General features: G+C 42.4%; 1 protein-coding gene across 3 annotated transcripts in view; it reads left to right on the forward strand.

The window, feature by feature from the left end:
- Positions 1–6889: 6889 nt before the first annotated feature.
- LOC144683920 (copper-transporting ATPase 1-like) overlaps positions 6890–15981 on the forward strand; it is a 75899-nt gene continuing 66807 nt past the window's right edge. For 2 of the 3 annotated variants that reach the window (XM_078547493.1, XM_078547495.1), the window contains exons 1-3: positions 6902–6968; positions 9770–9841; positions 10987–11127. In XM_078547493.1, coding sequence (XP_078403619.1) covers positions 11008–11127 — 120 coding nt within the window. In that variant the 5' untranslated portion in view covers positions 6902–6968; positions 9770–9841; positions 10987–11007. Of the gene's footprint in view, positions 6969–9769; positions 9842–10986; positions 11128–15981 lie in introns of all 3 variants that reach the window. The other variant, XM_078547494.1, reaches the window with a different exon arrangement.

Below are 15981 nucleotides of genomic sequence, written 5' to 3' on the forward strand. Positions count from 1 at the left end.
GAGCTTGTGCCAAAATTGGGAGAGCTGTCCCCACAGACTAGTCAAGCAAAAGCCTGACATATTCATACTCATGGAAACATACCTTACAGATCATATCCCAGACACCACCATCACTATCCCTCGGTATATACCCTGTCCCACCAGCAGGACAGACCCAGCAGAGGTGGTGGCACAGTGGTTTCCAGTCAGGAGGGAGTTGCCCCGGGTGTTCTCAACATCGACTCTGAGCCCCATAAAGTCTCATGGCATCAGGTCAAACATGGGCAAGGAAACCTCTTGCTGATTATCATCTACCGCCCTCCCCACCACAGCTGATAAATCAGTACTCCTCCATGTTGAACACCAATTGGAGGAAGCACTGAGTGTGGCTAGGGCACAGAATGTACATGGGGTAGGGACTTCAATGTAGCACCGCTACTGACCGAGCTGGCCAAGTCCTAAAGGACATAGTTGCTAGATTGGGTTCTTGGCAGGTGGTGAGGGAACCAACAAGAGATAAAAATCTACACGACCTTGTCCTCACCAATCTACCCCTGTCACAGATGCATCTGTCCATGGCAGTATTGGGAGGAGTGACCATGCACAGTCCTTGTGGAGCTGAAGTCCCATCTTCACACTGAGGATACCCTCCATCATGTTGTGTGGCACTACCACCATGCTAAATGGGATAGATTTCGAACAGATGTAGCAACTCAAAGCTGGGCATCCATGAGGCGCTGTGGGCCATCAGCAGCAGCAAATTTGAATACAACCACAATCTGGAACCTCATGGCCCGGCATAGCCCCACTCTACTATTACCATCAAACTGGGGGATCAACCCTGGTTCAATGAAGAGTGCAGGAGGGCATGCCAGGAGCAGCACCAGGCATACCTAAAAATGAGGTGTAAACGTGATGAAGCTACAACACAGGACTACTTTCAAGCCAAACAGTGAAAGCAGCAGGCACAATCAACAGATCATATTTAAACTCTGCAGCCCTGCCACATCCAGTCGTGAATGATGGTGGACAATTAAACAATTAACTGGAGGGGGAGGCTCCACAAATATCCCCATACTCAAAGATGGGGAAGCCCAGCACATCAGTGCAAAAGATAGGGCTGAAGCATTTGCAACAACCTTTAGCCAGAAGTGCCGAGTGTATGATCCATTGTGGCCTCCTCCTGAGGTTTCCAGAATCACAGATGCAGGTCTTCAGCCAATTTGATTCACTCCATGTGATATTAATAAACAACTGAAGGTACTGGATATGGAAAAGGCTATGGGCCCTGACAACATTCTGGCAATAGTGCTGAAGACTTGTGCTCCAGAACGAGCCATACCCTTAACCAACTTGTTCCAGTACAGCTAAGCACTGGCATCTACCCAGCAATGTGGAAAACTGCCAGGTAGTTCCTGTCCACAAAAAGCAGGACAAATCCAACCTGGCCAATTACTGCCCCATCAGTCTACTCTCGGCCATTAGCAAAGTGATGGAAGAGGCCGTCGATAGTGCTATCAAGAGGCAATAACCTGCTCACTAATGCTCAGTTTGGTTTTTGCCAGACCCACTCAGCTCTTGACCTCCTTACAGCCTTAATGCAAACATGGACAAAAGGGCTGAACACAAGAGGTGAGGTGAGAGTGACATCAAGGCAGTATTTGACTGAGTGTGGCATCAAGGACCCCTAGCAAAACTGGAGTCGATGGGAATCAGGGGGAAAACTCTCCACTGGCTGGAGTCATACTGAGCACAAAGTAAGATGGTTGTGGCTGTTGGAGGTCAATCGTTTCAGTTCCAGGGTATCACTGGAGTGTCCTAGCCCCAACCATCTTCAGCTGCTTCATCAATGACCTTCCCTCCATCATAAGGTCAGAAGTGGGGATGTTCACTGATGATTGCACAATGTTCAGCTCCATTCGCGACTCCTCAGATACTGACGTAGTCCATGCCCATATGCAGCAAGATCTGGACATTATTCCGGCTTGGGCTGATATGTGGCAAGTAACATTCACACCACACAAGTGGCCAGGCAATGGCCATCTCCAACAAGAGAGAATCCAACCATCTCTCCTTGACATTCAAGTGGCGTTACCATCAATGAATCCCCTACTGTCAACATCCTGAGGGTTACCATTGACCAGAGATTTAACTAGATCAGCCACATAAATATTGTGGCTATAAGAGCAGGTCAGAGGCTGGGATTCTGCTGAAAGTAACTCACCTCTTGACTCCCCAAAGCCTGTCCAATATCTAAAAGGCACAAGTCAGGAATATGATGGGATACTCTCCACTTGCCTTGATGAGTGCAGCTCCAACAACACTCACAAAGCTCGACACCATCCAGGACAAAGCAGCCCGCTTGATTGGCACCCCATCCACAAACATCAACTCCCTCCACCACCGATGCACAGTGCAAGCAGTGTTTATACTGTACAAGATGCACTGCAGCAACTCACCAAGGCTCCTTCGACAATACCTTTCAAACCCACAACCTCTACCACCTAGAAGGACAAGGGCAGCAGATTCATGAGAACACCACCACCTGCAAGGTCCCCTCCAAGCCACACACCATCCTGACTTGGAACTATATCGCCGTTCCTTCACTGTCGCTGTGTCAAAATCCTGGAACTCCCTCCCTAATAGCACTATGGGTGTATCAACACCACATGGACTGTAGCAGTTCAAGAAGGCAGCTCACCACCACCTTCGAGGGCAATTAGGGATGGGCAGTAAATGCGGGCCTAACCAGCGATGGCCATGTCCTGTGAAGGAATTAAATAAAAACCCCAAAAATTCAAATTTCATTATTGAGAAGTTGTTTCTCAACGTCAGACTCCACTTCAGCCCTACGCTCCTGGTCTTTGGCCATCTGGTGCAGAGGATGGCAGGAGCACCTCCTCATGGGTCCTGCTCCTGGGCCTGGCCATGGTAACCATTAATAGGCTGGGCACGACAGTATTATAAGGAGTTAATTCTAACTTGTGATATGCTAATGAGACACACTGTACATCATCACAGGAAGTGCTGCACTGTCTCATGCTCTTGCTCTCTCTTCTAGAGCCTTGTAGTTAAGATGTAGTCACTGTTAGAAATGTTCCAATAAATTTTGCATTTTCCTTACCTTGGCAGACTCTATAAATATTTTGTCTTAGCACAATGAGACCAAGAATATTATGTGGTGGCAGCAAGTGAGAGAACAAGTATGGAAAAATCTCTGGCATTACCGGAAAACATAGAGCAGGTTGCAGGACTCAACCAAGCAGAAGCGAGGCTGAACTGTCATTGAAGATTCACCAGTTATCACAATACATTGGGCCATGAAGCCGAAGCTGAGCAGCGAGCAGGTCAATACCCCGTTATATGCAATGGGCAGCTGTGGAGATGATATACTAGTCAGGCAAGGGATCAACGAATAAAAAGGTTCAAATTATGAAGTCACAAAAGCTCTCAATCCCTACTTCAATCTGCGAAAGAATACGGGAAGAATGAGCGGGCTAAATTTAACAAGCCTACCCAAGGACAAATCACCAATGATTTGCATAGATTTGCTGAGGACTGTGAATATGACAGCTTAAAAGATGAACTAATGAGGGACAGATTTGTTGTCAGAGTCTTGAATGGAGCATTGTCTGACTACTTGCAGTCAAAAAGATGATTTAACCTTAACAAGAGCAATTCAACTGAGCAGATAAGCGGAGGTCAGGAAGCAAAACTGATCAGTAATTTGGGGTGCCAGAGTGAACCATATCCCAAAATCGACTGACTCAGTGGAATATGTTAAGTTTAAAAGCAGATAGGTGGCCGTAGAAAAGCAGGGGAGGCAGGAAGAGAGTCCATCAACTGCCCTAGCTAATTGTAATCAGTTTGGCGGGAAAAAACACAGGTGCTAAAATTGTACTGCCAAAGAGGCTGAATGCCATTTTTGTAGGAAGAAGGGTCATTTTCGGGCTCTGTGTCACAGCAAGAAGCCTATAAAGAATAAGCAAAAAGAAAAGCCTTCGGAAGGTGGTAAGATCCATGAAATAGAAGATATTAATGATAGTGAGATGCTGTACCTTGGAGAGATCCTAGTAGAGTGAAACAAGACACACTTTAAGACATACAAAGGTGCAGCAGTTTCGGTTCTTTCTGATGCTGAACCGTACTTGGAGAAAAGTTCTCTTCAGCCATCATGCATAAAACTAGATGGGCCAGGAGGTATAGAACTCAAGGTCATAGGATAACATTTCAAATAGAGAGAGAAAAATCACTGAAACCTTATGTGTGATACTGAACCAGAGTTGTTTACTCTTAAGCAGGAAAGCCTGTACAGACTTGCAGAGTAGAGGAACTGGAAAGGCAGGTAGATCAGCCTAAAAACTTTAGAGCTGAATTCCCACTGCTGTTGACAGGACCAGAAAAGCTGAAGCCAGCACACCACGTCACTCAACATCCTGAAATGAAGCCAGTGTGTCTGTTTATACCCAGAAAAGTTCCTCATCCGCTCTTGCCAAAAGTGTAGGAGGAAATTGACTCGATGTTGAAATAAGCAGTTGAACCCAAAGTTCATCCTATGTCATCTGTGGTCAAGAGCTTAGCATAATTGGGAAAGGGTCTAATCTTCAAGAAGCTAGATGCAAATTGTGGTTTTTGGCAACTACCCCTTGATGAAGAGCATAAGTTGCTCACAACCTTCATTACACAATTGGGGAGCTTTTGTTTCAACAGGTTACCCTACATCACGTCAGCACCAGAAATCTTTCAGAGGTAATGTCAACCATCCTAGAAGGACTGGATGTAGTCATATGTCAAATGGATGATGAATCCACTCAGACAAAACATGATGCCTACAGGAAGCAGGACTTAAATGCAACAAAAACGGCGAATGCTCATAGCCGACTATCCAATTCCTTGGGCATATTGTGGATGCATCTGGTGTCAAAGTTGATCCACAGAAGACGAGCAATCGGGCAGTTTCCAGCTCCTTTGTAATGTGACTGAGCTCCAGAGATTCATGGGTATGGTAAACCAAGTTGGAAAGTTTTTGCCCAATCTAGCTGTCATCTGTGAGTCACTACGTCAGCTGTTATTACAAGACAATTAATGGTGCTGGGAGGAAGCGCAATAGAGGATTTTTGAGAAAATCAAAGACATGTGATAGCACCTAATATTTTAGCTCACTATGACCATGAGATACCCACTATCATTGCTACAGATGTACCTTCTACAGGGTTGGGCGCTGTACTCTTTTAGGTACAGATGGATGGAAAGCCTAGATCATACCTAGCACAAAGGAAGATGGTTGTGGTTGTTGGAGGTCAGTCATCTCAGCTCCAGGACATCACTGCAGGAGTTCCTCTCTTATGATGGGAGGAAGGCCATTGATGAAGCAGTTGAAGATGGTTGGGCCGAGGACACTAACTGAGGAATTCCTGCAGTGGTGTCCTGGAGCTGAGACGACTGACCTCCAACAACCACAACCATCTTCCTTTGTGCTAGGTATGGTCTAGGCTTTCCATCTGTATCTGAAAGAGTGCCAGCTCTCTAAGATATCCTCAAGCCAACAGTGAAGCTGAAAGACGAGTGCGTACAGTGAAGGCATTACTAGAGAAGAACGATGCCATCCAACTTGCACTTCTGAGCTATCGTTCAACTCTACTCTAAAATGCTCTAGCACCATGTGAACTCCTCATGGGGAGAAGATTGACAACTCAAATCCCTACTCTCTCACACACACTCATGCCGCATGTACCACCTGATGACTTGGACAAGGGGAGGGGTTAAGAGAATGGGTATCGATCCAGACTGATGTGGAAATATGACAAATATCACAAAGCATTCAACCTACTAGACCTCCAACCAGGAGAGTCAGTTTAGATCCGAGACCAAGCTCGCTATGAACAAATGGTTGAATATTTGCCACATACTCGGTCCTACCTCATTCAAACCAAAAGTGGTACAGATGTGCACAAGTTGTCACACAGAAGCAACCTCCTTCACAGCTAAAGCGATCATCTAGCCAATCTAACAGCCAAAGGTGCTACATTCATTCAGAGATTCAGATGACAACCAGATTGGTGAACCTGAGTCATCTACAAATTCCCCTTTTTCCCAGCAGAGTCTGACAAATCACATGCAACATTCAAAATCCCCAATCTCCTCCAAAGAAGCAGAGGTAGACTAATGAAACCTCCACAGTAGCTGTCTCCATAAAAATAACATGGAAGTCAGGGACTTGGGGGGAGATGTAGTGAGTTAATTCTGTGAGATACGCGAATGAGACAGTTTATATCATCGCAGGAAGTGATGCAATGCCTCATGATCTTGCTCTCTGTTGTACAACCTCATGGTTAAGATGTAGTCATGGTTAGAGATGTTCCAATAAATCCTTACCTCAGCAGACTCTAATTATTCTGTGTTAGCACAATGAGACTAAGAATATTATAATAACCTCTGGGGGATGGGTTGCCCTGGCTGCCTGCCTGCCTCTCAGTCTGTGGAGCCATGGACGATGCTATGTCCACCGCTACGCTTGAGACCTTGTGCAGCTGGTGGGCACCGTCAAGGGCTGAAGTTGTGGCAAACTGATAATATTCTTACTTAATTTTCTAAGTTCCTTTGTTTTGGCGTTTCCTTTTTTTTTAATTAGTTGAGTACCATTTCAAAAGAAGGCACTTTTGTTAGGGGTTTGGTGTTTGTTGTCGTCCAGTGTCCCCCCCCCACCCCCACCCTGTATTTCAACCAAAAACGTCCCAACATAGTCTGCTCCACCTCCTTCCGCCCCATTCTTTGATTGACAGGTCCTGCCCAGTGACGTCAACATAACTTTGCTCATCACCCCCATCGATCGTCATCGACGCGCATGCGTGGAGTGAATTCCGCTTCAAAATCTCATCCTCCCGGGGAGCTCTGGTCGCGTCGATCGGTTCCGGCTGTAACACAGTCATCACAGGCGTTGTGTCGCGGGCTGGAGGAGGTGAGCTGCTGCTTCTCGGCTGAGGCCTAAGGTAAGGAGCAGCTGGTGATGCTGTCGCGCAAATATAAAGCTTTGCTTTTTTTTAAAAAAAAAATGCTTTTTTGTGTAAGAATGAGGAAGAAGCGGGGTATAAGCTCCAATTCCTGGGAATAAACAGGAGGTTTAAACGGAGTAGGATGAAAATAAACACCGTATAGCAGAGGAGTTAATTAGGATGGATGTTATAACCCAAAATATTGTATTCAAAAGTACATCAGAGAAATTAATTTGCAGGCAATAAAATAAAAATAACGCTGTTAAATAAAACAAGGATTCTTATGTAGGAAATAAATATATAGTGAAAAATGAAACAGATGACGTATTTTTAAATTAATTGTTAAGGGAATACTAGTATTTTAAGAGCTTATATGTAAATTGGATTATTTAATTAATAGTGACATTGAAAGAACAACGTTATAATGTAGGAAAACATCCCAAGTCTCCACAGGAATGTAACCTAACAAAAATAATACGAGGTAAAGAAGGGGCATTGAGGGCTGACTAGAAGCTTGGTGGAAGGGATGGGCTTTAAAGGCCTTAAAAGAAGGGAGGGAAGTAACTGGAGTGCACAACGGAGGGAATTTCAGAGCTTACAGCCCAGATGGCTCTAAATGTGAGGCCGTGGGATTTTGGGGGTGGGGGATGTGGAGTGCCAACAGGCCATAGTTCAAGGAGTACAGGATTCTTAAAGGGGTGTAAAACTGGATGAGATTACAAAGACAAGCAGCAGTAAACAATGGAGCGATTTGAACACAAGGATCAGAAGTTTAAATTTGAAGTGGTGGTGGACCAAGAGCAAATGCAGGTTGGGGGCATAAGACTGATAAATGAATGGGACTTGGTGCAGGCCGAGTTTTGGATGAGCTTAAGTTTCTGAAAGGTAGAGGATTGAAATAGTAGCATAGATGGTAGTTTCTAAAGCAGATAGGCACCAACAGGGATGGAGATTGTGATATTTGAGGTGGAAATAACAACTTGCATTTATATAGCACCTTTAACATAGTACAACACTCCAAGTTGCTTTGAATAGACAATGTTAAAGAATATCTCAGGTTGGAAGTTTAGCTCATAGAATGAAAGGTTGTGAAAGGTTTTGTTTCAGATTGAGGTTTTGGCTGGATAAGGAAATGCTAACAGTCACAAGGAATCAGAGTGCGTGGTGTGAGCTGAAGACAATGTTTTCCATTTTCCCAATATTTAATTGGAGGAAATCATGGTTCACCGTGAACTAGATGTCAGATAAACAGACTGACAACACCAAGGCGGCATTGGTGGGGTCAAGAGTGGACCTAGTGAGGTAGAGCTTTCATGCTGAGAGCATACATATGTAACCTGAAATTATGCCTCTGAGCGATGTTACTGATTCTAGGAGGGGGGGGGATAAGGAATATATCCTAAGATAAAGGCAAAATACTGTGGATGGTGGAAATCTGAAACAAAAACAAAAAGTGCTCGAAAAAGTCAACAGGCCTGACAGCATCTGTGGAGAGAAAGACAGAGTTAATGTTTCGCGTCCATATGACACTTCAGATTCTGAAGAAGAGTCATATGGACTTGAAACGTTAACTCTGCCTTTCTCTCCACAGTTGCTTGAGGAATATATCCTTGTTACACCTTGGATGTAATGATGTGAAGAAAAGCCATTGTAGGAAATTCTTTGACAATGACTGGATAGATAACCATGCAAAGACAGTTGGCAATCTTCATGACTTGTATGACTTGTAAGGTGAGGGTGGACAGTCAGGGGAAAGGGTTTTAAGAAGATGGTTGGTAATGAAAAAATGAAGCCTGGTGTTATTTTCACAGGGTGGTTCTAACTGAGAAACAAAAACAAAACAATTATAAAACAATTACAGCACAACCTCGTTTTATTTTCTCTACATTGTCTTGCAGAGGGAAGCCTATGATTTTCTGCTTTTATATTTTTAAATCTATTTTTCCTCCCTCCTGAAGATTCACATGTATGCTTCTGCTCCTACTGGCCATTGCTCATGAATCTTGATATGATGATCCTTGCTGCCCTTCCTAATTAAAGAATGCACTGTCGAGACTGATCCTATCCACACTAGACCTCTAAATGGCAACACCTCTGACAGTGCAGCCTCTCAGCACTGCACTCCAGTGTCAGCCTAGATTACATGCTCAAGCTTTGGACTTGGACTTGAATCTACACCTTAGTGACTGAGAGGCAAAAGGACATAGGACAATTAAGTGCATTGAGCTGACATAATGTCTTTGCATTTTGTCAGAGCACTGGATACATGGCTTTGTGAGACATTTTATAGAATTTTGCTATAGTGAGTTTTTAATAATATAGTTGCTGTGTGCAAAGAAACCGCACAGGTGGCTTTGTGGTGAAAATATATTTTTGTAGAACTTTATTACAGTGAGCACTTATGTATAAAGGAATTGCAGCATATAATATAATCGCTTGTTGTGGCGAGAAGTAACTGCCTTGAATTACATCAGGGTAGAATTTAATTGTAAGGCTTAGATGATTTACATCTGATGATGTATACCCAGGAATGAATTGCAGCCTGATGTATAATTGAGGAGTTTTAAAAAAATATATACTAGTATTCTTCCTTATTCTTGCTCACGGTGTGTTGCTGATTCATGCTCTGTGGCATGTAGATAATCAATTTTTTAATACTGATTGAATAAGTGAAATACTGTTATTAAAAAGCATTATCAGAGTGTTAGTGATATTTTTGTGATCGAATTATTTGATTATGCCATATTTTAGTGGTAATCATTAATCCATGACCTTAAGTTTCCCAACCTTCTCTTCAGATGGCTTGTGCACCTTTCGGGAGAGGGAAAGGGGGAAAGAGTGAGAAAGACAGGAAGGAAGAAAATTCAAAGGTAGACAAAAACTAAAAGATTGCTTTAGCGAGACTGAAATAATTATGGTCGCTGACTTATAATAAAGGGGCATATTATTGTTAACAATATTGTTAATTTTCATTCAAATAACAGTCTGATAAATCATGGAATTGTCATTCTTTAAGATTCTCCTTATGACCTATCTCTTTGAGCAGGAGCTTGAGTGACTTAGTTGGTAGCACTCCTACTTCTGAGCCGGAAGACCCTGGTTTCAAGTCCCATTACAAGACTTGTTGGTTACAGATTGATCATTCATACAGCTCAAAGCAAAATGTTAATCAGCCTCCAAAATCCTTGCAACGCTCTAAACCATTCTCCATGGAGAGAAAAGAGTGTGAAGATATGCAAAACAAACCTCTTGAATCAAGCTTTTGGCCACCTGCCTTAATATCTCTCCATGTGGCTCAGTGTCACATTTTGTCTGTTAATGCTCCTGTGAAGTATCTTAGAACATTTTACCGCATTAAAAATGTTATGCACATGACATAAGAGATAGAAGCCGGAGTAGACCATACAGCCCGTCAAGCCTGCTCCGTCATTCCATACAATTATGACCAATCTTAAGCTTCAACTCCCATTTTCCTGCCCACTCCCCTTGATTTCCTGAGAAATCAAACTGCCTATCCCAGACTTAAATATAATTAACAATGGAGCACTACAACTGTATGTGAAGAAATGCTTCCTCATCTCAGTCCTAAATGATCAACCCTTATCCTGGCACTGTGCCCCAGTGTTCTAGATTCCTCAGCCAGGGGAAGCAGCGTCTCTGTCCACCTTGTTAAACGCCTTCAGAATATTGTATGTTTCAATGCAATCAACTCTTATTCTTCTAAACCCCAGAGAAGATAGGCCCAATTTACTCAACCTCTCACCATAGGACAACCATCTCACCCCAGGGACCAGTCTAATAAACCTTGTTGTTGGATATGTGTTCTAAGTGGGCTTGCTTGTCCATAGCTATCACCAAAGGTATCATTAGGATATTTGTTCAATTTTTTGGGAGGACATGAAGTGTGGAAGAAAACATAATTTTCCAGATCTAGCCTTCCCTGGAGTTATTTAGAAGCTTTAATTGTGGTTCTCTTGTCTGACTGCCCATTTAACCCTGCTACTTACATTTCCAGTGATGTGAAGACCAAAGAAGAATGGGCGGGAAAGGCGAAATGAATTCCATCACCATATCTGTGGAGGGAATGACCTGCAACTCCTGTGTGCAGACCATTGAACAACAGATTGGAAAATTACATGGAGTCTGCAAAATAAAGGTGGCCATTGTACTGTTTGTTGAGAGCAAACTATTTTCTTCCCCCAGTATTTTGGAGGATGATGGAAGAATTCATACTGTAGCATAACATGTAGCTAAATAAATTGCACCAGGGCTTGAGCATTATAGGGTATATCAGTAAACCAGGTCTGCCACAGAGATTCTCTCAGCTCACGACCTGAGTTACACTTATTAATTTAATACAATGCATAGTCCACAGAAACCTCCATTTTTGTATGATTCCATTTGTTGGAAAACATTCAGAGAAGTCAACATTCACTGCAAGTTACTGGGAAGTGTTGGGTAAGCTGTATTGACAAGAAGCAATGGTTGGCTTGGACTTAAGCTGTTGAGATGGCTTTGTAATATAGCAAATGGACTGAACAAATTTTTTTTACAATTCCATATGCTCTTGGAATCCCATGTAGTGATTCAGCACATGATGTTGCTTGGGAATCTGTATTTGAAATAAAATCAGTGGGCAATCAAGAACAACTAGCATGGTTTTGTTAAAAGCAATTGTGTTTGACAAATTAAGAATTTGTATTAGAAGGAATGATCATGTAACTGGAGGGAATGCTGTCTTTGTATGAGTTTTCAGAAATAATTGAATATTTTATCCCACAAAACGCTTGTAGTAAAATTCAGGCATCTGATGTAAATGGAAATGTAGTCGCATGGATGGAAGGCTGGCTAACAATTGGGAAACGTGGGGAAGAGTTGGAAGTGGTGCATCACAGGAGTCAATATTGGGTCCACTTTTGTTCACTGTGTATTTTTAGGTGATAAGATCTTGGGCATCAGGAACACGGTATTAGAATTTGTTGATGACTGAGTAGCAGATTTGGCGCGCAGCTTGAGGGCTAAAAGGCTGATTATAATGGCATATGCAGGTTTGCAGAATGAACAGAAAGGTTGGCGATGTACTTTACTGTGGATAAATGTTAGGTAATACATATTTCAGTGTAAGCCCAGCTGCTGCATGGGAACAGTTATGCATGCTCACTCAGTACCCAGTTCATTGACCGGCACATATGTGGTTTCTCACACCACTGACGTCATTGTTGTGCGCCTGTTGTCTGCCTCTGCCTACTTGCTGCCACTTGCTTGCCTCCCCTCTCCCGAATCCTCACCACTCACCACCCCTCTCCTGAACCCTCACTGCCTCAGCAAACACAGCCAATACCTTTTCACAAAGGAGCATACAATGGAAAGTTACAGGATCACGGAGCTGAGCAGAGACACCTTGGAGTTCACATACATAATTCCCTGAAAGTATGGGCAATACTTTGGATTTTATAAGAATGATCATCTAAGTTTCCCACTTAGATCTGTTTGCTATTTTATCTAGAAGACCTCCGAGGATGTAGTACTCCCTCAGTATTGCAGCGTTAACTTTAATTATGTGCTCAAATCTTTTGAAATGAGCCATGAACCCATGATTTTCTGAAGGCAAGATTGCTAGTACAGAGACAAGGCTGACGGCAAAAATGGGGGCAGACAACTAAGAAGGACAGGATAAGTTTCTACAAAACACTGGTTAATATACATATATGGTGTGTGATTTTTAGGTACTTTCTTGAAAGGGTCTTGAAGAGTCTGCAGTGTACATTCACCAAGATGATACCTTGTTTGAGAAACTATAATTATGAGGAGATTCTTGAAATACAAGGATTATTTATACTGGTGTAGAGAAGATCCACAGAAGACGTATTAAAGGTGTTTAAGTTTTGCTTAATTGAATATGGAAAGTCTATCCTGGGTAGTCAGTCATGGGAAAATCATCAATTTATCATTATTAGAGAGTGAGGAAAGAGATTGGAAAAAATTCTTCACATGGAGGAGCATGGAATGTTTTGTCGCAGAGACCATTCTATCTATTGAAGCAAAATTAGATAAATATTTGAAATAGAGGAAGGTACAAAGCTACAGGGAGAGGCAATGGGATAAGTTTTGGTTTCGATTTGATTGCTCCCACATTGAGTTAGTACAGCTAGGATGGGCTGAATGACTGCAGTCTATGCTATAAACCTGTATGCTTCTAGGGTTTTTTTGAAGTTCATTGTTTGCCTTTCTGTGCCTATGAACTGCTTTCAGTTGTACCACCATTCTATAGAAGAGTACAGTGACCTTGGCGTTAATGCATAAGCTGTCATTTCTTTTATGCCTTTCTCTCTCTGACTTTTGAAAGCCATGCAGCTCAGTGTTTCAATTTGTATGATGCGCTGTGCCTTGTGATTTAGGGCAGTTGTTACAGTAATAAGTCACCATGTGTATTTATCTTTAATTGGGCACAATTAGGAAAGGCATTCCAAAGTCCTCTCAGATTTCTGAGAACAAAGGAAATATCCTTGCTGACTTGTGTACTAAGTGCAAAAGGTTACGATTTAAAAGAAATCTGTTGTTTTTAGTTGGAGTGGCATTGTGTGTCCAGGCTGTTTGTGATCAGGCAGGTCAGTACAGGAGAAATTGGAAGCATTAGGCATTCAAACAATGTCATAGACAGCTATGTCAAAAGCCTGAGGAAATATAACTGAGAGCTGTGTGACATTAGAATTAATGGCAGGCTTTCTTTAAATACTGAATCTAAAAGATTGCTTATAAGATCTCAACACTTGACATTTGAAAAATTGATTTGACTTGTATTTTGGCAATAAAGTTCTTAAGTAATCAACTGCAAATTACCTCTTCAACAATCCCATCATTGTGCTTAAGAGCCTGCACTGATTGGTGCTTATTGCATTAAAAATTTACCAAAAGCCCAGTGAAGCCAGTTGAATTCTGCTGAAGGGCCATGAGGGCTCGAAACGTTGACTGATTTCTTCTCCACCGATGCTGCCAGACTTGCTGAGTTTTTCCAGGTAATTCTGTTTTTATTTTGTTTTGAATTGTGAACATAGTAGTTCAAAGAAGGTAACTCAAATTTCACTTTTGTGCTCTCTCATGTCATTTGAACTACTTATTTAAGTCACTGACAAAGGAATCTGTATATGCTGGAAATCTAAAATTAAAAACACAAGCCTTGAAATGCTCTCATCTGTATCTAAGAGAAAATACATTAATATTCCAGGTATAACCCTTCATCAGGACTAGCCAAAAAAAAAAGTTGTTCAGTGGTCTTTGGTTAAAAAATTCACATGAAACCATTATAATGTACTTTAAACAGGCAAGCTCTGTACTGATATTAAGATCAGCAGCTTCAAAGAGCTAAGTGCTGCTGAAGCTGCAGCAGGAATAATGGTAATGAGTGAATCCTTAATCTAGCACTCAGTTCTCTAACTGGGTGGGTAGGTGGACATAGTTGTTATCATAAGAACGTAAGAAATCGGTGCAGGAGTAGACCTTTCAGTCCCTCAATCCTGCCGCGCCATTCAATAAAATCATGGCTGATCTGCCCCAGTCTCAACTCCTCTTTGTGTCAGCTCCTCATAGCCCTCAAGCCCCCGATATTTCAAAAATCTATCTACCTCCTCTTTAAATACTTTCAGTGATCTAGCCTCCACAACTCTCTAGGGTAGAGAATTCCAGACATTCACTAACCTCTGAGAGAAGAAATTCCTTTGCATCTCAGTTTTAAATGAGTGTCCCCTTAATCTGTAACTATGTCCCGTAGTTTGAGGTTCTCCCACTAGTGGAAACATCTTCACAACATCTACCCTGTCAAGCTCCCTCGGAATCTTGTACATTTCAATAAGATCATCCCTCATTCTTCTAAACTCTAATGAATAAAGGCCTAACCTTTTTAGCCGTTCTTGATAAGTCAACCCCTTCACCCCAGGAATCAGTCTAGTGAATTTCTATTGAGCTGTTTCCAATGCAGGTATATCCTCTCTTAAATACGGGGACCAAAACTGTACACAGTACTCCAGGTGCGGTTTCACCAACACTCTGTACAGTTGTAACAAGGCTTCCCCATTTTTAAACTACAGCCCCCTAGCAATACAGGCCAAAATTCCACTTACCTTCTTAATTACTTGCTGCACCTGCCTGCTAACTTTTTGTGTTTCATGCACAAGAACACCCAGATCCCTCTGTGCTGCACTTTTTTGGAGTCTTTCTCCATTTAAATAATAGTTTGCCTTTTGATCCTTCCTACCAGAGTGCATGACCTTGCACTTTCTTACATTAAACTCCATCTGCCACATTTTTGCCCACTCACTCAACCTATCTACATCCCCTTGCAGATTCCTTATGCCCTCATCACAACATACCCTCCCACCTATTTTTGTACCGTCAGCAAATTTGGATACGTTACACTCTGCCCCCTCCTACAAGTTATTAATATAGACACTAAATAATTGAGGCCCTAGGACTGATCCTTTTGGCACTCCACTAGTTACATCTTTCCAACCTGAAAAAGACTCATTAACCCCAGCTGTCTGTCTTCTGTGTGTTAACCAATCCTCAATCCATGCTAATACATTACCCCCAGTACTGTGAGTTCCTATCTTGTGTAATAACCTTTCATGTGGCACCGTGTCGAATGCCTTCTGGAAATCCAAAAACATCTACTGGTTCCCCTTTATCAACTCTGCTTGTTATATCCTCAAAGAACTCTAGCAAATTTGTCAAACATGATATCCCTTTCACAAAACCACATTGACTCTGTTTGATTGCGTGAAGCTCTTATAAATGTCCTGCTATTTCTTCCTTAATAATGGACTCTAGCGTTTTCCCAATGACAGATATTAGGCTGACTAGCCTATAGTTTCCTGCTTTTTGTCTCCCTCCCTTCTTGAACAGGGGTGTCACATTAGCACTTTTCCAATCCGTTGGGACCCTCCCGGAATCCAATGAGTTCTGGAATATTTCGACCAATGCCTCCGCTATCTCTGCAGCCACTTCCTTTAAAACC

The sequence above is a fragment of the Cetorhinus maximus genome, chromosome 8 (assembly GCF_964194155.1).
Source record: "Cetorhinus maximus chromosome 8, sCetMax3.hap1.1, whole genome shotgun sequence".
NCBI classification, from domain to species: domain Eukaryota; kingdom Metazoa; phylum Chordata; class Chondrichthyes; order Lamniformes; family Cetorhinidae; genus Cetorhinus; species Cetorhinus maximus.